The sequence below is a fragment of the Cylas formicarius genome, unplaced genomic scaffold (genome assembly GCF_029955315.1).
Source record: "Cylas formicarius isolate icCylForm1 unplaced genomic scaffold, icCylForm1.1 PGA_scaffold_10__41_contigs__length_53128322, whole genome shotgun sequence".
Classification (NCBI taxonomy): Eukaryota; Metazoa; Arthropoda; class Insecta; order Coleoptera; family Brentidae; genus Cylas; species Cylas formicarius.
The window spans coordinates 10,277,110-10,302,778 of record NW_026844214.1 but is presented as its reverse complement, the minus strand read 5'-3'; the positions used below and the strand labels follow the sequence as shown (position 1 = coordinate 10,302,778).

The window sequence follows — 25,669 nt, the reverse complement described above, 5'->3', positions numbered from 1 at the left end:
TGAACGAACTTAACAAATCTAAGTCTAAGTCAAGTCAATTTCGCGCCCCGATATTTATCCAAATATACTCCGCGCGGTTAAGACAACCAAAAACTTTTAAATTAAATTTTGAAAGTGCAGAAATCAAAAGTTTTGTTGACTTAATTACGCGAACTTTAATAATCACCCACGTCCTTCACCATTACGTTTAAGTTGTTGCAAGAAAAACACTTAAGAAAATTAAGTTCATAGATAAACCGCATCTCTACCGCAGACTCCGGACGATCTTCAAGAAGCCGTTCCGGCCCGAAAGGACCAAAAGAAAACCACCACCGTTCTCGTAGGCGTTCGGAATATATCGGCCTGCGAGCTATTGGTGTGCTATTGGTCCAGCGCTTGCGTTTCTCCCTTTTAGCGCCACCGTCAGTAGTGGCAAAACGTCCGCTGCTGTGGGAAGCGTGAGACCTCGATACCGTTTTTTACGCGTTCCTGAAGAGTCTCGAATAGTTACGCGGCGGTTCATTTAAAATTTCGCGGTATCGCCTGATACGCGGAGGAGCGTCAAATTCGCTGTCATTAAAACTGATACCAAAGAAAAACTTTACATTATTTTGCATGTAACTATGTGTTAGTCGTAGCCGTTTGAAATTTATTCGGTGCGTGTGACGAATTGTTTAAAGAAATTTTTGGTGGCTACAATGTTCGCGGTCGTGTTGGTGGTTTTTGTACTTTTTTGCAAGACGCGGAAAAACGGGGAGTGGTTGAGAATTATGGGTCTTGGAATTTGTGCCGTTGGCGGTTCAGAAGTAGAGGGCAAATACGAAAATGAACCCGGTACGTAAAACATTGTTCCGAAAACTTGAGGATTTACTCGGAAATTCGTTACGTTTAACTAAACAAATCGATAACATGCGATATAAGTCAATATTGCGTTTGAGATAAGTTTAATATCCACCATGTAAATACACACAAAAAAGTACGTACCACAAACAACTTGTGTACATGCGCACAACTCTGGAATAACAAGACATTGCAGGAAAAAACATTTCCATTGGAAGGTGATTGGCAAAAAATCCATGAGATTGAATGAGATTACATTTAGCATGAAAATTATTTTTTTGTTTCCGGAAATTGCCGATGTTCTTCAATTTTCTTTATAACTGCTGATATAATATTTAGATTTTCACTTATCCTGATCGTTATCACTGTTAATCAACCCAAGTGGTAGTTAACGAAGTTCTGTTGTATTCTTTCCACGAGCAACAAACCATCTGCATTATTTAATAGCAATACAACATCAGCATATCAAGACCTATTTTCATTTGAATTAAATTTAAACGTTAAAAAAATTCCACAAACTTATAAAAATAAAATTTCTGTAGGAGCGACAAATAATGGTATGTTTATTACTATTTTCTGCACAACTAATTTTCTACGAATTTATAAAAATGAAACTTCTGTAGAAGCGAAATTTTGTTATTGTTTTCTGAAAATGAGTGAAGGTATACTCAATTGTAAATGTTCAGAAGGATTTATTTATTATTCAAAGGCAGAATGTTGTGTGTGTGAGAAGGTGCTTTTCTGCAAGGATCTTTTGAACCGTTCTTTGTTTATAACACCAGTACTAAAATTATTTTTGTCGAAAAAGATGTCAGAAAAATGAGAGAAAAAAATTAAACTTTGAGACGCAAGAATATCATCTTTTTGATTAGAAGAGAATCCTTTTGTTAGCTGTTTTGTGAGTCTATTAAAAGCGAGCAAAGTTTTCTTTTCTTTTCAATTTCATAATTCGTCATGAATTTTTTCAAAATTTAATTTGTTAGCCTTGATTTTTAACAATGTTTAAGTTTGATTAGTTTTATTTCGCACTAATTTTATTCATATATTTTAAGTAAATTATAGGATTTGCTCGAAATATTTATTATTGTAAAAATTAGTATCAAATAAGACGAATGTTAAGTGACGATAGTCTCAGGAAATGGCGAAAAAGAAAGTTAACGTTCCTAATAATAACCATTTTCTATCCCGAGTATATGCGTTGCTTTAATTAATTTAACAACGTTGGGTTTTAGAGAATAAGAAAGATCTCTTCTATAGGAATAGATGTGATTTATTTTCGAGACAACAAAGAATTTTTTAAATTGAAGCGAAAAACAGAACAACTTCGGGGCATTAAAGTAAAGAAACATCAACCGAGATGAACCCACGTTAAAGTTACAATACTTTTCTTTATCATTTTATCCCAATTATTTTTTACGTCGACCTCCCGAAACTTTGTGAACGGTGAAATGGAGTTTTACTCTTATATTTGCCGTTGACATCCTAAATTTTTCCGATAAATTTCTACATATAATTATGAAGATATTTTGACTGACACGATACAGACTTTTAGTTTTTCTAGAGCACCAAATACTAGATGTATACCTTAAATGACACAAAATACAGCATTCGACAGTATTGGAGAGATTTATATGTTTTCGCAAACATAAGAACTTTGAAAAGGTTATGTACACTGTTTTTGTTTATATTACTTTTATTTCCTCCGGTTTCCTCTCTTGCTTACAAGCTCTAAGGTTGTGTCGATTTTAAATGTACAATTTTTGAAAATGGAAGAGAAACCTTTTTTATACGGATATAGTACAAATTTCATACAAGTTAGCTTGAATAGTTTACGATATTTCAGGGTTTACAATGGTAATTAAAATAATGAAAACCAGACAAATGCACTAACTAAACACTTTTGTTCTGGTTCTGGTTAATTCAGCTGACGGTTTGTCCGAGGACTCCAGCTTCTTAAAGCTGGATTGGCTTCTTGCTCCTCGACTTCAATCCTGAAGCATAATTATCCCATGCACGCCTTTTAAGTATTTTATAAAATCTATAGTGTTATTTATCGAGAGCTGTATCGCTGAAAAGTTGCGCACCTGGCCATTATCAGTTAGGCCGTGCCTATAAAAATTTTTGACAAATTATGCATTAAATTCCACGTGCACCTTCACATATACATGCAAAGTTCAAATCATACGGCAAATACCTCTAGTCTTTATTTAACACTGTCATCTCCATTGCATTGTGTCGCATTTGAGGTCGGGGGTTCATTTTAAATTTTATTCCACGAATATGAATTATTGGGCGACAGGGAGGAAAAGACACTTTCTTGTAATATTGCATATAATATTCGGTAGTTTTCATTTTCCACTGACAAGAAGCCTCGCAAAAAACGTATCCCCATTCTATTGTTGCTCCCTTCCATATTTTTCGTTTTTTTTTCTCACGTCATAATCCGCAAGAATTTAAACTCGGATTTCAAGCTTTCTAACATGGCTATTTCGTTCTTAACATTCGATAGGTAGAACGGTTGCATTACATTGATGATTTATTTAGAGAAATTGTGCATTTGTTTTTGACTTTTATTAAAGCCTTAAATAATGTACGAAATGTATGTAGTTTCACATTAAACCAAGTCATATCACTTTCTATCGAGCTTCTTATCGAGTTTTAAATGATAAGTTACGCAGAATTTTTTACAGATCTCTTACGTATGAAATATTCATTGCCATGTCTCAGAACATAATTTTATATATTTCACTGCTTTTACACATTCATTTCTCTAAAAAATAATCATAAATGACGCGTTCTAATTAAGCATAGAAATATATAGTTCTAGAGATATCTGGCAAAATAAGCACAACCATCTACTATCAAGTCTCCTGATATTTAAAGTTCTAAACAAATTGCCATCTCAAACAGCTAATGAAATTCAATTTAAATCCGCAAAAATCCAAAAGTCCTAAATCTAATATTCCAAAGACTAACTGCATACCTCTAAAATCTCAAAAATTTAATCTCAAAATTTTAAGTCTGAAAGAAGAAAAACAAAATTCAAGATATTCTTAGAGACGGATCCTTTCGTCAAATAAAAAAAAAATCCAAAATATGTCGCCCTTCATGACTCTAAAATTCTTCGTTTCTTCGGACTCCCTACGGTTCACAATTGCTAGCGCCACTGATTCTCCAAATTATTCTCTAGCAAACTACCTATATTAAATCCCTTTTCAGGAAAAACTGATAAGTTCGCAATTCCTTTTATTTCATTGAATAATATAAATTAAAGCCAAACGAATCGGGGATCATATCTTCTCATTTTATTGGAAATTGTTTGTCTTGAAAACATATTTTCCTGTAACGGTGAAATACCAGGAAGAACTATGGCTTCTATCATCAGCCATCACAAATACATTTATGAAAGCGAGCCTTCGACAACTTCCACCTAAAACTGAAACCCTACGTTGATGATACTATTGATTTGATCTCACTCATTTCAACCCTATTCACTATATATATGTTTTTCCATTGAACTAAAAACAATAATAACCAGACATCACATTGGGTCATTCAGTTCACAGAAAACTTAGGCACAAATCATCCGTTATCAACACTCTTATTTGTAGAGCCGTAAAACTGTCTCAACCCGAATCACTGAACCCACAGTCAAACACCTAACATCTCTTTTAATTAATTTTCACATTGGAGATATAAAGCGTTCTATCACAAAACACACTTCACCATAATCTCCAAAAAAATGAATCAGAAGGCTACCCCATACTTGCTATTGTGGTTTTTCCTTACATTCACATCACTGACCAGATATCAAAAGTTCTTAACAAATATAATATCAGTCTCTCAAGACAAGTGCGATCCGTCAAAGACATAATTCCGTTTGAGACAACAGGAGTTTTCCGCATTGGAGAAGCAGGACGAAAACATCTACTAGGCTAACAAAATAAGAAAGAGCTCAGCAGTTATAAACAGCAGATGTAAACAATTTGGTGGGTCAAAAAAAAACTTTTTTTTTATCTGACAAAAAATCATTAAGCTAATTTTATTAATAAATGGGTGTTCTACAAAATGGCCTCTTATACTTTTTCGATAAATCGAACTATTTCCAAGATATTCGAGGTCAAAGATTGGAAGAATTTAAATAAAAATAACTTTTTGTTCTGAATGTTGTTGTTGACTGACAAATAATTATCGTGAAATGTTTTCAATTGTTCTTATAGGAATTTAATGCTGTTGTGGCTTATCGATTAATCGAACCATTCGAGTCCCAAATGGTACTTATATTCATAGTTTTTAAAAAATATTTTGAATTTAAGCATTGAATTAGTAAGTTTTGAGAATATTTATTATCTATTTCAGAAAAAAAAGTTTTTTATTCAAGAAATATCAATAAATACATTAATAGAACAAGAATTCTGTTCCACCAGATGAAATTTTATACCTTGATAAAGTATTAATAGAATAATATACATTTTTTAAATTTAGTTATACAAATCGACTTTTATTACAGTCAAGAAATAGTTCTTTGACAACTTGCAGCAAGTATTGAAACTGTTCTTCGTTTTTCGTCAAACATTGATTATATTCGGAGACCGACGCCACTCCACGCTCTGCTGCGTTATTTACAACTTTCATTTCCTTGAAATACTCTTCATTTTCCTTATAACTCTCATCTGAAGTCCAGAATGCAATATCAACATCAAGGAAATCGTATGGTAGGTCAAAGAAGTCACTCAAATCCTTTTGAGTAATCGAATTGATTTGACCTATTTTTTATATCGAGTGGAACAGTATCAAATAGTGATAAATTATCAATAAAATTCTTTTAATGATCTATAAGATATGGTATGAGACTAAATTGAAAATGCAAAATTATATTACAATGAGGATAATTTTCCTATTTATATGAAGAGCTCATACCTTCTAGAGGCAACTAGCAACTAGTTTTTGTGTGTCAGATCCAAAAAAAAGTTATACTTTTTTTGACCTACCCTAATCAACAACCGACACAGGAGAAATCCAGAAGTGTTACAATAGCCTGTGCAATTTTCTTTAAAAAGTCTTTTGCGAGTGATGGAAATTACTCCTTTGATCTTTTTACATAGTTCTTAATCAGGTGGATCTTTATTAAAAAAAAAAATGAAAAAATTATACACCTCTGGTTTTTCCAAGAATTATATTTGACTCTCTTTCTTTTTTTCCATTTGACGGACGATGTTCAAAAAATTACCAATCTCTATTCTAAGAACATTCTATTCCATTTCATTGAGGTTAAGAAAACGGTGCAGTTCGTTTGCCGACCCGAATATTTTTAGGAAAAAATTAGGAAAATTGTTTGATAATGTGGCACCGACGCGATTTTTATTTGATTGGGTCTGTTAATAAGACTCCGAGTGGTTCATAAAAAACTTTAAAACTTTTTTGTCCACGCCACATTTTACATTATCTTAAACATAAGTCAAACTAACGCTAAAATGAACCAGAAAATTAAACGTTATAAGAACTTTTCGATCACTTTTAATCTACATTTATTACAAACTTTTCTTCTGAGTGGCTTGACTAAGGGGTGCACAAACATAAATATCGAGTTCAGAGTGTAACTGCGCGTCTCCTGCAATTGGTGTCACACCGCAATTGAGGACGCGAAGGAGTTATTGCAAATTGAACCGCAATCTTGATGGGTCCGATAAATTTACAATATTACATATTTTTTAATTTGTTAGATTTTTATTACCGGCAAATAACAATCACAAAATATGGCCTCCCGTCGAATGAATGAATGCAATAGAAATTTAATTAATCAAACGGTAGTTAATGCCCGACAATTTTGTTTATTACCCGGGCGGGCATTGGTGCACCTATAAACGCGTTTGACATTTAAATGAATATACGGACTTCTCGGTCGGCTGTAAACATGCACGGAGTTCGAAAGTTGCGTTAAAAGCTTCCTTCCGTTAAATTTCTAAACTACGCGATACAACTAACGGAAAACCTTTAACGGACTAATTTTGGTTAGCTTAACGAGCTTTAACGGAAAGTTCCTTTTTAAAGTAAACATTTTAAAAATATATAATTTTGGACGACCTCAATGTTACTTTGATGAAATTGTGCAAAGGTAAGCTTCCGTGACGATTAGTTTTGTTTATATTGTCCGATTAATTTGCAATTATAATGAGTGTTCTACCGGTATCGATTTTTGGTAAGCAAATTTTCTCGAAAATTATTTACTACTGTAAATGTAACAATACGAAAGTTTTAAGAAAATAATGTCTGCTCATAGATATAAGAAAGTGACCAATTGCTTTTGAATAGGATTATCCAAGGGTGGTCATTAACATACAGTGCAAGAAGATTATTACCTAAAGTTTCGGAATTTAAATTCAGGTAAAACTGTGGTCCGTAATAGAAAATAATTTTATATCTATCTGTGTTTAATATTCTTTGGTTTGGTATACTACTTAGTTTAAGTTTATTAGTAATCATTCTTATTTCGTGTGTCATACAGCGTGTGTCGAATCGTGTGCGAATTATGCAAAATATGTGCGAGTCTAGTGTATCTCAGGAGATGCTCCCGCCCAAATGTAGAAAACACTAACGTTAAAGTTATAAAGAATGTTTATTTGACTCTCGATGAACGTGGTGCCAGCGAGCAAGGATCTGGAATATCTAGAAAAAAATGGGATTTACAGACAACAACAAAGGCCAATTATTTACCTGGTTCGACACTTAAAGAAAAGGGTTGGGTTGACTCAACTGATAAGTGTAAAACAAATGCGCCTTAAAAAAGAGGTTAAACGATAACTATTTTGCATGCTGACTCTAAAGATGGTTGGATTCCAAATGGACTTTCTCTGTCTGCAAAAAATATTAAAGATTCTTCTGTGGATTACAATGAAGATACCACAGCTAATTTATTACCCCTTCCTCATGGGACACAAAAATAACAATCCAAAACTACATCTATAATACCGACATTTATTTTCACGAAGATTATACCAAAAATTATTTATGCAAAAAATTTATTATAAAAAAATTAAATTATGCAAAAAATCTAGGGCATACAGTTTTAAGGCTTCCATCTAACCACTGTATATTTAATCCCATTGAATATGTTTATCACCAACTTAAATCCGCCATTCGTCGTAACAATGTTTTTCCCCGTGTTAACGCCAATGTCCTCAAACTTATAGAAATCGAAGTTTTTAACATCCCTCCACCAAGTTGGGAAAATTCTGTTAAACATATAGAAAAAGCAGAACAATCGTATATCCATATTGCAAATAATATAGGACAAATAATAATTAGAACAGGCGACGATAGTGATAGTGATACTGATATATTATGTGAATAACTTTTTGTAATTTAAGTAGGTAATAAAAATAATTTGTAATTTTATTTTAGATTTAAACATAAATACATAAATAAATAAATATTGTTTAGTATATTTCTTAATAAAACCGCAATTAATTAAATTCTAAGTAAAGTACGGACCTGTTCGGTCATACTTCATTCTTACAGCTTGCCCGGGTCTTTCCTTAATTCGTATCAGTTAGTTACTTTCTTATATCTATGAACAGACTCTACCTGACCCTTTTATGTTGGATGAAATATCTCAAAAAAAAATTTCTTAAGCATGGCAGCATATATTTTTGTTTATAATGAGACCTGTGCGATTTATTAACCGAATTATCTACTTATTATAAGGCAGATAGAGAAAAAGCTTGATTAATCAACTTATCTGAGTATCATCCTGCGTCGCGCCATTGCTTGACGGCCTCCATGTTATACATATCGTGAATTGTACTGTCGACGGCCAATATCAAAATTAAAATGACAAGCTTAATGGTAAGATAACCAAGAGTTAGTTAGCAAGTTATCGGACGGTCATCAACTACGTGTAATAAATAATTGTTATTACATAAAAATGGTGATTTGAAAAGTCAATACAGTGTCGAACCCAAGACTGACCTCTGAACTGGATACTTGATTTTAATTAATTGGTCGTGGGTGTTATTGACGTCAATGAAATATTTGAAAATACGGGTAATGACAACACTGCATTTTGTAAAATTTATATTTTGCCAACAACCAAACCAAATGTTTTATATTAGAATATCTGTTGCCTGTGTTTAGTGGAACATGAATCGGTAAGGAGATCAGGCAGTTGAAAGCTCCTGCCTTTGAAATCCGAATGCCAATTATGACTCCAATTCTATTTAGGAATCGAATGACCTTCTCAGCTTGTCACTCTGACTCCTTACTCCTTTTTGCTTTCTCAGGTGTTAGTCGTATAGTGTGAGTGATAAATAAAGTTTTGCAAAGCGAATATTAATCGATAAATTACTTGAAATGTTTTTTTTTAACTAGGTTACTAGCTTACCGCAATAAAGGTCCAATTTGTTTGAATACCGCGGCTGGTTTTTTCTATATTTAGTGCAATTCAAATAAATTTACGTTTGGCTTTCAAACTTTATGTTACGACTTGTCAAATTTAATTCAAAAATAATAATTTTTGAATTAATATTGATTATTATTATTAATATTGAATTTTGACGATTGTCAATTCTAAGGGTTGGGCTGATCTTAATCAAGTGATTTAAAACACGATTAAAATCTAGATTTAAATCAAACTCCTATGTTTTATTGAGAGCATCACAAAAAGCACAACGTAAAAATATTATCACAAATAAAAAGTAAAACGCAAAAATAATAAAAATAATATAGTAATATACACTTTATGCTTCTGCATTTTCGTTTAGTTTGAACAAAAATACTAATTTTCCCCTTTTTTCGATCCCTATCATGTTGCTTATATCTTAGTGTAAAAAAACAGAAGTTCTGCAAATTCGGTCTACTGACGCCGAGGACGCAGTTTTATTATTGTTATCTGTTTCGCAATATCTGATTCATCTTGTTGTGATGTCCATCACTGTATTCCATTTATTGAACTGAGGTGGCTTTTACTTGATGAAAATCCATTTATCAAACTAAAAGTTCAGTTTTTCACGAAATTATATATTTTGACATGACAATTGTTTCGACAACACCGTGTCTTTATCAAACATTTGATGAAGACACGGTGTTGTCGAAACAATTGTCATGTCAAAATATATAATTTCGTGAAAATCTGAACTTTTAGTTCTTATTTATTTTGGTATTCCATTTACTTAATTTAACTTTTTTAAATGAGCAACTGCGGGCATTCAACTTTATTACTAATGCCAAAAGTCCAGTATTTCCATATACATTATTAATCGTTTCTAAAGCCAGATCCTTTTCCTCGAGTGTTAACTCAAATATTTGTTTTCGAGGGTTTAACATATGAGCTATAAAATGATATGGCGAGAGTGCCTGCTTACATCGATCCTGAACTTTTAGTTTTTTAATAAAGGTAATTGTTTCCAGTGCTCTGCGGTGCAAGAGCAACTGATATTGGCTTGAAAGTGCTTAAAAATTCTTGTGCTGCATGTTTAAATCCAATATTTGACACCTTTTGGTAAATGGTCGAAACAATTTGGTTTTTGTTTTCTTCGCAGATTTTTAATAATATAAGCCAATGAATGAAGTACATCTTTAGACGCTATTCCATAGCACATCATTTGAAAGAACTAAAGCGTTGCCTCTTGCTTGACTGATTTTCGGTCTAGCTAGATGGTTGTCGCGAAAATTCTTAACAATTTTTACTACATGTTCTTTGTCGTCTGGTATTTGTAAGGCTTTGCAGAGTGAATTCAAAATTTGTGCAGAGCAGCTATAAGTTATAACTTTTGAGTCCGTCTTTTCCTCCAAAGTTTTTCCCATGAGGGCCATATTTGCTGAGATTTTACCTCACAGTCATATTGTGATTTGGATGACGAAATTAGGTCGCAAACTACTTCAGTCATTTATTGTGCAGTATGAAGGTTTCCCGAAGTATAGTGTAAAAATTTCGTAAAGAAGCGCTAGTCCATCTTCAGTTGTTGTTATTGTTACACAACTTTTTTTCCTGGATGACATCTAAAAAGCTTGTTGATAACGTTTTACTTGATGGCAACTTATTACCAGGTCTTAATAAGTGAATAGTTTTTTTTACTTTTTCAGCAGCATTACGAAACTACTCAAATTAGGTTGACCTCTTCTTTGTTTGCCCTTTGCGAAGATTTGCAAAGCTTGACAAATCTGTCTTGACAAAATGTTATGGAACTCGATGCAGCCGATGTAGTAGCAAGATCTACAGAACTGTCAAGCCACATTCGGGTGCCTAAAGAAAATAAAAACATTAAAAAGATAATTTATAAATTTATACCATCGTTAATAAAAATGATAAACCAAATAAGCGCCCAATTTTCCTTTAAAAAAATAGTAATGAGTTTATTGGAATTTATTAAATTTATAGGGTTAATTTTTTTTAAATACGTAGAAAATCATGTACATTATTTTCTAAGATACATAAATTATACGATATGAATACGAAAAACTTTTTATATATCGTAAAAAATACAAATAAATATCTAAAAATTATAAACCTTAACATAAATAAAATATGCATAAATACAAATTTTTCCAAGAAAAGACAAAAGGGACATGACTTTTTTAAAACAATAAATATTTTAATTCTTTTGAACACGTTTTTGTGAATTACATGCTTCTACCTTTTACGAGATGGAAAGTTACATAACAATGAAATAAGTAATAATAAAACAAAAAATTTTTGTCCCACCTGTATTCGTTTCTTGCTGCTTATTATCGCAAACATCTTTAAGTGTTTGAACTTTCTTTTGAACTTTTTTCTTGCAGATTTGACACATCGCTCTACACCCAGATTTATTTGGATCTGTTGTTTTAATGTAAAACTGTCAGATCCTATTTTCTTTTCTTTTAGCCGTTCAAATGTTTTCACCTTATCCTCTATTTTCCACTACTTGAACTCCTTTAACAAACCACCAACGCCAGGCGTATTTGACAACGGCAATTTATAAATCGATAAATAACTAGTCGCCACAAAATTTTCTTGCAAAAAACGCGGTCTGACGAATATTTGGTTTGTATATTGTACTAAAATATTTTGTAATTGCTACAAAAAACCGGAAATACATATTCCTATGATATTTAAAAAAATCAATTAAAGGCAAAAAAAGCAAAAAATTCATTATTTTTTTTATAAATATCAAAGTTTGCTTAACACTGGTCATGTCAGTGAACGTGTGACTAATCGTCGTAGAAAAAGTATAGTATGCAACACCTTTGGTAAATTTTAATTCACTCGCTTATTAATCACTCGCTCCGCTCGTGACTCAAATACAGTTTACCGCACTTGTTGCATAATATACTATTTTGAACTACACCTACGCGCGCTCGATTTAATCCCAAACAAAAAATAAACCGTTTATTGTTGGATAAATATTAAATTAAAAAACAACTCCAATTCGTTGCACCCGCTTTGCTTTTGATCGGCATTCATTATGTGATTTTTGTACCCAAGCGAGATTCCCGCATTATTTATTATTATCTGTGGAAATTAAAAATGAAATATCAACTGATATAACATTTTTAAAAGTAAAGCAGCTTTGACTTATATTTATATAGGGATAAATTTTTGTTTGAAAAACAACAACAAATTTTGTGCCGTCACATAAAATGCCTTCAAACCTGAAACAATAAAGTAAAACTACCGATACAAGTTCTACAAAAAACGCTGTGTTGTAGTTTTTTTTATTTTTACGAAAAGTTATAGTATTTATTATTTAAGTATTAAAGTTGTTGGTAAGGCCGATCTTATCTGAAAGCGCAAGTTGTTAGAAGCAAAATTCCAAGCAAATTAAAGTTTTAGGACGCAAAAAAAGTGGCACTGAATTCTATAAATAAATAATTGAGAAAATGCAAGTTTTAATGACAGTAGTCGTAACTTCCATTTGGCATCCAGGATTGTTTTTCTTTTCTAAAACGCTGGGGGGATTCCTTTCAAGACCAAAATATCGCAAATTAATAGATTAACGCACCTCGGCCATATAGTTCCTACGTTTAGCGCAATGGACCAAGAACCAATCGAGTATCAAAGTGCAACGGTAAATTCCCCTGAAACTCTCATCTATTCACAAAATCTTCCTGAATTCTTGGCGGTATCAAACGGACTACCTGTTTTGAAACGCTCAACGATCAATTAGTTATTTAGTGAGGCCTACCGCATTTTCCTCCCGGGCTTAATGAAATCCTTGTTACAGTTTTAATTGAGCTTCTTGCTACGAATTCGGAAGGGAATTTTACACTTGAAAGAAATTCCAGTTATTCGGGTTTAATTTGATACCGTCGACGGGAGATGTAATATTTAGCTTAAAATTCTTTTGTCGTATTGCGGAGTCACGGTCGTTAATTTCGAAAAGGAGTTACCTCTGGTTACTGGGTTTCTGAGTTATTTATTATTTAAGTATTCATCTCGATTCAATTAAATGCTAATCCGATGGTTTCTTTAGGTCTTTGGAGATGTCGTAGAAAAATGTCGCATTTTCTTTTAGCTGCGTTTCCAGTTCAACTGATGTATCCAAAGTTTTTTTTTGTTTTTTTTTTCAAAGAAATTTCCTCAGGCTACTGTAATACTATATATGAAACTTTTGGATTCCTCCTGAAATAGTTTCAGTTAACGTCAGTAACTTTCAACCACAAGTTTCGTAAATAGTATCCGACCTATCAGCATTCTCCTTACTATATCTAAAGTGCTACAAAAAACTTGTTGAGAAGCAGTTTGGAAAATTTATAGCTAGACACAATATTCTATCCCCAACCCAATCAGAACTGAAATACTTTAGTGTAGGGGCTGGTGTGTTACAGTTTTTCAAAAGTTACTTTTCTGGCCGCTATCAAAGAGTATTCTTCGGCTATGTAAATATTCGCAAGGGTGTGGCACAGGGTAGTATTTTAGGTCCGATGCTGTTTCGACTTCTGTAAATTTATTGAACATTGTTCCTCCCATCAGTACGCACACACTTAAGTATTTTTTACTTACTCTCAAATTAACAGTATAAATCGTGATGAAAATAAGACGCCACTTTTAATTTTTGGTAAAGATAAAAAAAAATTAATCTAGACGCTGCCAAAATTTATTTAATGATCTCTTACGACCGGTTGCTGAATGCAAAAATCTGGGTCTGCATTTGGATAATGATCTGCGTTTTGAAGGTCACGTAGCTTCATCGATTCAGAAATCGTTTTACAAGCTTCGGATTCTCTACTGTAATAAAGATATTCTGGACACAGCAATTAAGTTAAAATTTACCGATTTATTAATTTTTCTCCTCAATCCTCAATCAATTAAAAGGACAAGGATAGTCTTCAGCATCTTCAGAATACCTGTCTGAGATTCTCGTACAACATTCTTAAATTTGATCACAGCGCAGTTTCACATATAACGCTATCAAGGCTTACAAGAAACTCCATCGCCAACTGAGATCAATCACCTCACTAACTTCATTCAAACAATAACTTAATCAATACATGTATCATAATAGAGACGGATTATAAAGCTCGTAAATTTTTTTTGGTCTCTTTTTTTTTTAATTAACTCTAGCACTCTTGTGTTAAAATTATTAAAAATATTTTTTTCACAATTTAACTACCGCTTTGAATGATTGTCTATACAATTTATATGCTATATTTTATTTTATAAATAGTGTCATATGTTCGTTTTGGGGGGTGCATGAGAGCAACTATGTTGGATGCCGCCCCCACAGTTATATATTTCTGAGTTTTCTCCTAGAATTTTGTTATTTTGTTACTTATGTCAACTCTTTTTTGTTTAAACGGAAATTTCTTATGTAACTTCCATGCATGCGCATTTGAATGACATATTGTCTAGGAATTTAAAATTTTAAACCCATATTTTATATTAGGACGTAAAAGAGCAACCTTAATACGAGGCTTAACGTAAATACTCAAAATATTGCTATTGTGGTAATCGTTACATATCGTCCTACTAGCACTGTGGAAAAAGAAAGTAGGTTATATAAGTACCCAAAAGTCTCAGATTTTTTTAAGATGTCAGGAAGCTCTAAGAAGCATACAGTTCATTGATTTTCTTAGCCCAACTTGAGTTGCGTTAATCATTATCTGCTTTTGGAGTTATATGTTAAGTTTGGATAAAAATTACAGAAAAATATGTCCTTTGACTATTTTATTGTCATAATATCATAAAATCGCCGTTTAAAAGATTTACTTAAAATTTTACCTTAGAGCGCCAATGTGGCCGTTTCTACATAAACCTGGCAACTATTATTTATTTTCCCAATGTCTACCCTTATTAGAAATAAACATTAATTTCTACTATTTCGACAATCAGTCTGTTGGCTTCTTCAGAGCTTAACTGAAACTGATAATTTCTGATACTTTCAGTTATTTGGGTCCTTGGCATGGGTCCAGGTGAGGATCCAGGTATCTCTTTTAGATAGACTTTTGTATACAAGGTTTCTAAAACACACGATTCTGTACATCCTGTAATATTTTACGTAATATATTTTATAAATTTATATTATAATAATTTCAGTTTTCCGTTCATCTGCATATCATACCACAACAAAATATACAAATTTTTTAAACGGTTTTGACATATTTCAACGTGTTATCCACCATTTTTGCTTCTCCTTTTTACATCAGGTACAGAGAAAAAATTCGTGGACTAAATATAGAATGTCGAATACTCCAATCTCAATATATTATCTATTTTTATCTCTAATCTATGTCTAGGTATAATTATTTTAAACTATTAAATGATGATTTATTTATATCTGAGTTTATTATATATTCGAGTCTATATCTATATATAAACTTTTCAAAATATTAAATTAAATAATCTGCTATTCATTTTATAACATTAATTTTTCCTAAAAGATTTTATACTGGACGTTGGAAATATGAGAAACTTCCATATATATTTTATTTATATATTATGTCTAATGTTTAATCAATAACCTTAATGCGCCTTGCATTGTGAAGTATGAGGTTTTCTCGAAGTATCAATAATTTCATAAAGAAGCGCTCGTCCATCTTCACTTTGTTATTGTTGCACTTATAACTGGCTCATTGTAGACGTTTGATCACCCGTCGATGGACATATTCACGCATTGCCCTGACAGAGAAGGAAAACATTCTTTTCCTCCTCATAGATGTCACCTAAACGGCGTATAACCAGGTTGTAACAAGTAAATAGCTTGTTTTACTTCAGTGTTTTCAATGCATCGAATTCGTAGCAAAAATTGCCTTTGCTAATTGTTTATCTTTTTTTTTCAGCCGTTCGCTTTACGAAACTACTCAAATTAGGCTGATTTTCAGTTTTTTTCATTTTCTTTGTTTTGACCTCTTCTTTGTTTGGAGATTTACAAAGGCTTGATAAATCTGTCGTGAGCGTCGTGGAACTCAAAGCGGACAATGGAGTAGCAAGATCTACAGAACTGTCAAGCGACATTCGAATGCCTAAAAAGAAAAAAAAAACATTAAAAACATAATTTATGAATTGATACCATTGTTAATAAATAATAATTTTCCCTTTCTTTTAAAAAATCAATAAAGGACTTATTGGCTTTTATTAAATTTATAGGGTTAACTTTTTTTTAATTCGTTGAAAATCGTTTACATTTTTTCCTAAGATATAGAAATTTTGCAATATGAATACGAAATACTTTTTTTATGTATCGTAAAAAATAAAAATATTGTCTTAAAATTGTAAACATTAACATAAATTTCGAGATAGAAAGTTAAATAAAAATGAAATAATCATAAAGCAAAATATTATTTACTTGCTGTTTATTCTTCACAAACATCATAGTGTGCATTAAATCTTGAATTTATTCCTTGAAGATTTTACAAATCGCTCTACATCCAGATTTATTTAGATCTGTTGTTTTAATGTAAAACTGCCATATGGTTTTTTCCAGCCAACCTATTGCTCTACTTTCCATTAGTTCCACTCTTTTGACAAACCACCATCTAAATACGAGAGACGTATTCGACAAGGACAATTTATAGATCTGGAAAAAACCAGGTCGCGACAGAAAAGTTCTTGTAAAAAGGGTATTCTGACGAATATTTAGTGTATATATTGTACTACATTATTTATAGTAGCTTTAAAATATTTTGTAAATGTGCAAAAAAAAACGGAAAATACTTATTCTTATGACATTTGAATAAAATTAATTGAAATCAAAAATATAAAAACGTATTCGTGTCTTGCAAAAATGAACAAAAAAACTAATATTGGTAGAAAAAGTATAGTATGCAACACCTTTGGTAAACTTTTAATTCACTCGTTTATTAATCACTCGCTCCGCTCGTGCCAAATAAACTCGTGACTCAAATACAGTTTACCACACTTGTTGCATAATATACTATTTTGAACTACACTTATGCGCACTCGATTTAATCCCAAACAAAAAATAAATCGTTTATTGTTGGATAAATATTAAATTAAAAAACATTTCCAGTTCGTTTCTTCCGCTTTGATTTTGATCGGAATTAGTTTTGTGATTTTGGTACACCAATCAGATTCCCGCATTATTTATTAATATCACTGGAATTTAAAATTGAAATATCAACTGATATAACATTGTTAAAAGTTTACATTTTTATTTGAAATGGGCATTCAACAATTTCATAAAATTGTAAGCTGTTACAGTTTAAAAAAAAAACAAACTTTGTATGGTCACATAAAATGCCACCAAACCTGAAATTTCGTGAACCAAATGTTAAATGTCGAATACTCCAACTATGAACTAAATATAATATCTATTTTATATCTGTTTACATCTCTAGTCTACGTCTAAGTATAATAGTTTTAAACTGTTATATGATGATTTACCTTTTACAAAACTTCTGGATTAATCCTGCGTCGGTTTTTGCTGAGTCGAACTTGCTGACGTTTCGCCAATCGTCCTATTGGCTTCTTCAGAGCTTGATTGAAACTTGCTTGCATTTTACTTTGTACCTGCTTATATATTGTTTGAGGGGGTGGAGCTAAATGAGGGGCATGAACGCTGTCTCGGGTGACTGATTCCCATATTGGTGGCAGGTAGAGACCTGAGTTGCGGTTAACATTGTTAGGTTTATAAATTTCTATAAACTCTCGGATTTTTCGTTGGTAGAAAAATTGATTACATGCAGGAATTTTAGTTTTATCGAATAGAATTTTATATCCGGTTTTTTTCCACATTAAAGATGTTGAGTGTTCGATCAAAAAATACACTTCACCACAACCTTCCAATAGCAATAAGGCCGAAAGCAATCCTACACTTGCCATTGTGGTCCTTCCTTACATTCAAAATATTACTGACCACATATCAAAAGTTCTAAAGAAGTACAACGTTAAAACCAGATTTACCACTTGTCCAAAAATCTCTCAACATCTTCGGTCCGTCAAAGATAAAAACCGGACGAAAAATATCAGTTAGGCTCAAATAACACGAAAGGCCCTTACGACTAAGACAAATAAATACATCAGCTGTTGCTGAAGACAATCACGACACTGGACATAAAATTTTATTCGATAAAACTAAAATTCTTGCATATAATCAATTCTTCTATCAACGAAAAATCCGAGCGTCTATAGAAATCTATAAACCTAACAATGTTAACCGCAACTCAGGTCTCCACCTGCCTCCAATATGGGAATCAATCACCCGAGGCAGCTTTCATGCCCCTCATTTAGCTCCGCCCGCCTCAAACAATATATAAGCAGGTACAGAGTAAAATGCCAGCCAGTTTCAGTCAAGCTCTGAAGAAGTCAACAAGATGATGGCGAAACTTCAGCAAGTTCGAGTCAGCAACAACCGACACAGGAGAAATCCAGAAGTTTTGTAAAAAGTATTACAGTAGCCTGTGGAAGTCTCTTTGAAAAATGATTTATTTATATCTGATATTTATTTTATATTTGAGTCTATATCTATATATAATCGTTTGAAAATTAAAAATTAAATTAAATTGAATTAACTGCTATTAATTTTATACAGTCTGTTGACCTAAAGATTAATAATTATTTCAATATTAGTTTTTTCTGAAAGATTTTTTAGTGGACGTTGGAAATATAAGAATCTTACATATTATTTATTTTATATACATTTTATTTATATGTTATGTCTATATGTCTAATCAATAATCTTGTATTATCAAATCTTAGTGCGCCTTATGCTATTTTCTTACAAACCGCGCAAACAAATTTCCGGATACAGATAGCTCCGCTAGAATAGGTTTCCGTTTTTATTGTCTTGTATATTGTTTTATGTAAAAAAAATATGGTCTCAGGAAGCACTAAAGTGGCCCGTAGCGAATAAACAACGATCGTACATCCATTTTCCGAAGAGATCCTTTAATAATGTTCCCGTGGGCATCCTTAAATAAATGCTCAAGACGATAGTTTAGAAGATATAAATCGCAAAAGAAAACTATTTTCGCTGTGTACTTTTAAGGGTATTAACGGCAAGCGAATTTCTTCGAATTTTCCACTGAATACTCTTTATCGGGTCGGTTGATTGTAGAGAAGTTAATTTCTGTTAAAAAAATCCGACGCTGATACTGACGAATAGCGTTCTGTCACGGATATTTTCGTCTCGGAAATGTTCAATTTGCGATGGGAAAATTCGAGAGCGAACTGACCTAATTTAATTTTAAAGTAGCACCTCGTTAATTAAAGTTAATTATTTGATAACCGTCCTAATACAACGCCCATCGACGCTAATAAATAATTTACACCACTTCGGTGGTACACAAAATTGTTCAATTTGAACAGCGTGGTGTGATTTCTAAACATTGGTACTCAAAAACCGAACAGCAAACGCTAATTTGCATCAAAATTCAATAAATAATATAAGCTAATGTACAGTCGCATTACGCGCCGTTTATTTGAGTGAAACTACGGTAAATCATTAATTAGTATAATCGAAAATTAATATAGGTTTGGGGCGCGTTCGCCGATGTAATCTGCAAAAGAAAATGTCCACTAGTTCAACCAAAAGAAAGTTATATGGTAAAAATTTTGAGTTTAGATTCCAGGTTTGATAAAAATATTTCCAGCAGATCGCCATTGCAGATGCCGGAAAATTCCTAACCTACGAAAAACTATAACAAACCTACTTATAAAACACGAGTCATAACGCATTTATACGCTGGACAGAGTTATTTGAAATACTATATTTTCTGGCTAATGAGCTAAACTAAGACCGCCCAGCAGCAAAGCCAAAAACAAGGAAGAAAACTATCTGCGTAATTCACCATTATTAACTAATTATTTACAACAGTTAATAAAGATACGGTGTTGCTTAAAGAGGTTTCATAAATTATTATTTAATTTGAATAAACGAGTCACTTTGGACTAGGCACATAGGCTCTAAATGAACTGGCAATGTTATATATAGAGAATATTGACGTTCGTTATCACACCCCCTGACCGAAAGCACTTGGATCTAAGAGAAAAAGATACAGCAATTTGTCAGGTCTGACGCATTCTTAGATGGATTGTACTCTAAGAAAAACACTAAAGTTTGTACTTAAACATTTTTTTATTCTAAGAAGACAACGCACTCTAGCGCAATTTTGTAAAGTAAATATTACAAATATTAGCGATAGGCCATTTTAACTCTTTTTGCGAAACCATGTGTGAATATGCGAAGTTTTTGCAAAAAAAGTATTTTATTATTCTAGACAAATTAAAAATAGAAATAAAAAAAGATTTTGGTTTTTGGAAGGGATAAACTAAAACACTGAAATTCTTTCTTGAGGACATGAAACTATTACATTTCAGACAAACAAGTTATTCTGATTTTTATGCATATCTCATTAAAAATTCATGTATTGCTTAGAATATTTTGTCTTTTCAAAACTTTGCTAATATATTGTCAGTCATGTTTTAGCAAGTGAACATTCTTAACCTCCAGAAACAGAAGAAGAAAAACGGGTAAAAAAGTCAGCAAAGAAGCTGCAAAAGTGTCCTTGTTTTATTCAAACATTCCGAGAAATACAAATTGGGTTAAAAAAAACTTTTACTATACCGTGTTTCTCAGTATTGGCTAGGTTCGAACCATTTTAATTAAAATTTACTATGCTCCAGCATATTTGCAAGATTTTGTGCATCGGAAGAAAATAAACTAGATTTAAAAGCGGTTCAACTTTTTCATGTAGTTCGACCGACCTCTTTGATAGAAGAGCCGCTTTTATATGTTTACAAAATATAATCGAGCTTAAACAAAGGCTTGCTTTTCCCTATTTTCCGCGTCTCTTAGATCCGACAAAGATAAGCTAATTTATCCAGCTTTCAGGATTCTATGGGGATACGGAATTGATTAAGATTCGTATAATGTCCCGGCCTTTAGCTTTCTACTGTCTTTGCGCCTAATATTTCGTCCTCAACAATGACGACAAGGGGTTTGCAAAGCGCATTAGAGCTAAATTTACATCTTTTGGTATTGGTGGAATCAAATGTCCATTTTAATTATCAGTGGATGGTCATCGATAAAAAATATTGTCCTTTAAATATCTGCTCCCATTAGGTGTTTGATAGTTAATAGTATTTTATGGTTTCGATGCAGCTGAAAAATCAGTTTATTATTATGATTATCGCAACGAATAATGTGCCGAGGAGAACCTATTATACTCATTGATATTCGCATGAGAATGTATAATAATGTATGTAATTTCTAAATTTATAAATTCCGAATTTAAATAACTTATTTTTCTAATACACAAAATATCCTTTATTAATACGCTTAATAATCACTAGTTCTGTTACCTACTAATTCATTTAGTAATTCCGCTAATATCAACTAATTACGAAACCAAGTTTTTGATAATAAGTATAATGTTTGTTTAAAGAAAACCTTAAATACAGAAAAATACTAAAAATTCATAGCTTGCTAATGAATACTATATAAGTCCAGTACTTCAAATGCTGGATCAATTTCTTCAATTGAATGTGATGTGTGATACTATCGGAGGATATAAATTGAAAGTGTATCAAATTTTGCTATATGGAGACCTCGATGAAAGTAACCACTTAAAACCTTAGTTCGTCACTAGCCTTCAGTGGCGTGCAATGCATATAAGCAATATATTCAAGACAAACATAAATTGAAAATCTATTTACGCTATAACGCTATTAACGCTATAACAACGCTCATTTGTTACGTACGACATACCTATTTAAAATGACCTACATATTTTTATTTTTCTAAATAGTAAGTTAGTATGTCTTTATTAGGGTTGCAAAACCGGAAACATCATACAAAACAAACGCCACCTGTTCAACGTCTTATTATTATTACGCATCCCATTATTCAAAGTCGAACGCAGGGCCGAAGCTTAACATTACATTTAAATATGCTAGCAAAAGCAGTGCGTTACTGCAAGCAATGAACACACGAAAGCAGTCAGGGCCGTCGAATCCGTCGGATGCACTGCGATACCGCGGCCCGCCGCGTGCGGTAATGCCGATGCCGATGTTATTACAGAACTATGAAAGAAACGGTCCCACGTTATTTTAGGTAAACGATCAATTTTATGATGTTTTATCAAGATGTGTATTATGTAGCAAATTAGAAATTCGGTTGTGAGTCATCTGTACATTGTTTCCAAATAATTTCATTTACTATTTTATTTGACTGCAAAATCATTCTGCCATAAAATATATTATGCAGTGCTAATTGGAAATCTGGCAATATTGTGTACGATATTGTCTTTGTTTTGGCATTCGCAAGTCGCTAATCGGCGTAACCGCGAAGAAATTAGAAGTTATGATTGAATGATAGAGAGATTATTCGTTTTGTTGGTTTTTGGCGTGATGTCTAATTAAATTAAATTAAAATATGTTAAGTAAATTTTATAATGTATCCACGTACATTGTACATAATAATGTATTGTGTTGTGCTGTATGTAATACATGCGTTTCTTTTGAGTTTTTAGTTTTTTTTTTGGTTCTGTTGCCTACTATACGCTCTATTTTTTATGTCCTTTATGGGAAAACATAATTAGGGCGTGGCACCCCAAAAATTTTTCCCCTGCGGCGCTATTTTTTTCCTCTTGCCTACCCTGCAAATCATTGTACTGCACGCCACTGCTAGCCTTTGATATAAATAACTTGTCTATTAAGCAAATAACCCAGTTAAATTAATTCACTTATTCACTTAAACGAAAAAATGAAAATTTGTTGAAAGAAGAACAATATACAAATAACATAATAACTGACATAATTAAAAAAAATGTAAGAAGCGCGATAATTATTGTGATATATTTTAAATTGCTAAATTCTGAAATTTCAGCAAATAATCAAACGAACAATATGTAGGTAGATACATTTTTTCGCACATCGATCAAAGCTGTAATCTCGAGTGTAATAATAAGTTCGAGACGGCGTTTGATAAAAATAGCAGTTCTGAGTACCACAGTTACATCAATTAAACATTTCCTCTTAATAAATATCTGACAAATATCAGACAAAATAATATAAAGTGATAATAAAAAGTTCGAATCAACCTATAAAGTTTTAGAACTTACATTTCTTCTTATAAATCCTCAAGGCTACGCCACCAAGTTATTAGAAATACTAACCAAACTCTAGCAATGTTCATTAGTTAATTAGTAATTATACCGAGAATTATAGAGTGTTTATAGCTAGACTCGTACATAGAGTTGTAAGTTAAAAAAAAAAACATTTTACAATAATCCTACAGGCATATTGGTTAACAGAAAATTCCGGGGTAAATTTGACTTTTAGCAAAATAATACAACTAATACTATGACTAATTCCACTATTACCACTACGCTAAAATTCCATCGCAGTGTATTCTTCAGGTTTTGACTTTGTGTTTTACGCTACAATTATGTTGAGAAATGACTAGGCATGCAATAATATACAAGAAAAAACTTCAAAAAAATTGGCATATTGATTCGAGTGGTATATACTATAAGAATTTAACGATTCAATAAAAACACCAAGCGTTTGCGTTCAAGTGGGGCTTAACAGAGGTACAATTTTTCGTTATCTGTATATACTATAGACAAACATAAAAAGATCAGTTACAAGATTTATCTCAGGTCCATTAGTTTTGCCTCGAGTTTAGTGCCGCATAATATACCTACTAATAAAATGTTCACTGCGACTACATTCAGTCATCAAGTCGTTCATTCATTTCAAACCTTATCTGATCTACCAAACCGTCAACGAAGTTGCTTAGCGGTTCTTCGATCGGCTTGGCTTAAACTTTATAGTCTCGGATTGTCACCGCTCCAGGTAGCTATCCATCCAGTTAGCGTTTTGAAAAAATTTTATATTGAACATTTTAACGAAAAAATGATTTTGAAATACACCACTGTCGCTGTCAGAAGTTATTTGTTAAGAAAATACAATACAAAATTCTCTTAGAAACTAAATCTAACATTGACAACAGATAATTAATTTGTTAGTATGCTTTCTTCTATTTTTTAAAATGTACTTATATTATACTTGTATTAGTTATCATGTCAGGTAATAATGGTCGACATGAGGATTTGGTTCTTCGTTTTCGAAATATAATAATTATATATATAATTAATAATTAGTATAAATATGGAAAAACATTTCCAGTACCTGCACGTCTTACCCAAGAACATTAAAAAACTAGTGGGATTTTAATTGAGCCTTGCCGTAAACAACTAGTCAGCCGACCGCAAATTCTCAGCATCTGTAATACACTGCGACGCTGCGCATTCACGTAATGTATTAAGGTGGGAGGTGATTTCACTGTGAATAATTTGATAGACTCAAAATAGAACATAGGATTGTTTTTCAAATTTGATTGATTAGGTTTTTGGACCTGTTTAGTCGATGTATAATGGTTTCCATGAAGCAATGTTGCCAATTTTATCTAAAAGCAGCAGCGTCGATGAAACGTTATATAGCGCAAACCATTATATTCTTGTATTTTTGAATTATTCTCGCATTTCTAAATATATTTATAACAAAAATTTATATCTAAAAACGTTTTGAATAATACACTTTTAAATTGACTGGTTGTAGAATTTAAACGATTAAACCTAGTGCAAAGCCGATGGTACTTTCCTAGTTCACCTTTTCAGTCTATTCATTGGCATTATCTTCCAGTTTAATTACTATTATTCTCCAGTTGTTATTAATAATTAATTATTATTAATTACTAATTTACACAGAACATTGCAGAAGAATAAGCCCCCTCCAAAAGCTACATGTTTAAATTGATATTGACAAAATTAACAGTTTTATTGATCGGAGCGGAGCTAGGCAGAACATGCGCCAAAATTATCAAATCTTGACAGCTGAATTTATTCATTAGATAGATTTGTTTGATGCTTTCTGAAGCAGTTTTCTGATTGTAGCCAATTTTAGATATAAATTAAAATTTAAGCACTTTATACGTCAAAAATAAAACTCTCAATCTAGATAATATTTAATTATGACACTTAAAGAACAGAAAGCATAAATATCTTGAAAAATAAATAGTTCCTTTGTAGAAATTTTTTTAACAAACTAACCAATTTTAGGGGTTAATATTTAAAAAATAATCATTGTTTTGTATGGATTATTATAATTTTCAAAGATGTGGTTATTTTACTGGTAACATATGAAATAAAATACGGAATGTTAACACACAAAAGTACCTTGACTAAACGAACAACGGCCGACAGATAGCAGATTCTTTTTGCTGCGCACCGCTGATTTTTGTTCGGTTTCTATCACACCAAACAGTTGCCGATACCAACAGCCTTCGACCAGGCCAGATGTCGATGATTGGTCTTGTCTTTACTATTGCATAGGCACCACCAAACAGGCGGATCGTTTATAAACTATAGTTAGACTTACATTTTTATTGTATTCCCTGTACAAATTAACATT

At 32.2% G+C, this 25,669-nt stretch overlaps 1 protein-coding gene across 1 annotated transcript in view; it reads left to right on the top strand.

Moving 5' to 3' along the window:
* Nucleotides 1-449: 449 nt before the first annotated feature.
* The window catches only part of LOC132708255 (uncharacterized), a 377,569-nt gene continuing 352,349 nt past the window's right edge, over nucleotides 450-25,669 (top strand). The window contains exon 1 of the mRNA XM_060680450.1: nucleotides 450-813. Within this exon, the coding sequence (XP_060536433.1) occupies nucleotides 678-813 (136 nt within the window). The 5' untranslated portion in view covers nucleotides 450-677. The remainder of the gene's footprint in view (nucleotides 814-25,669) is intronic.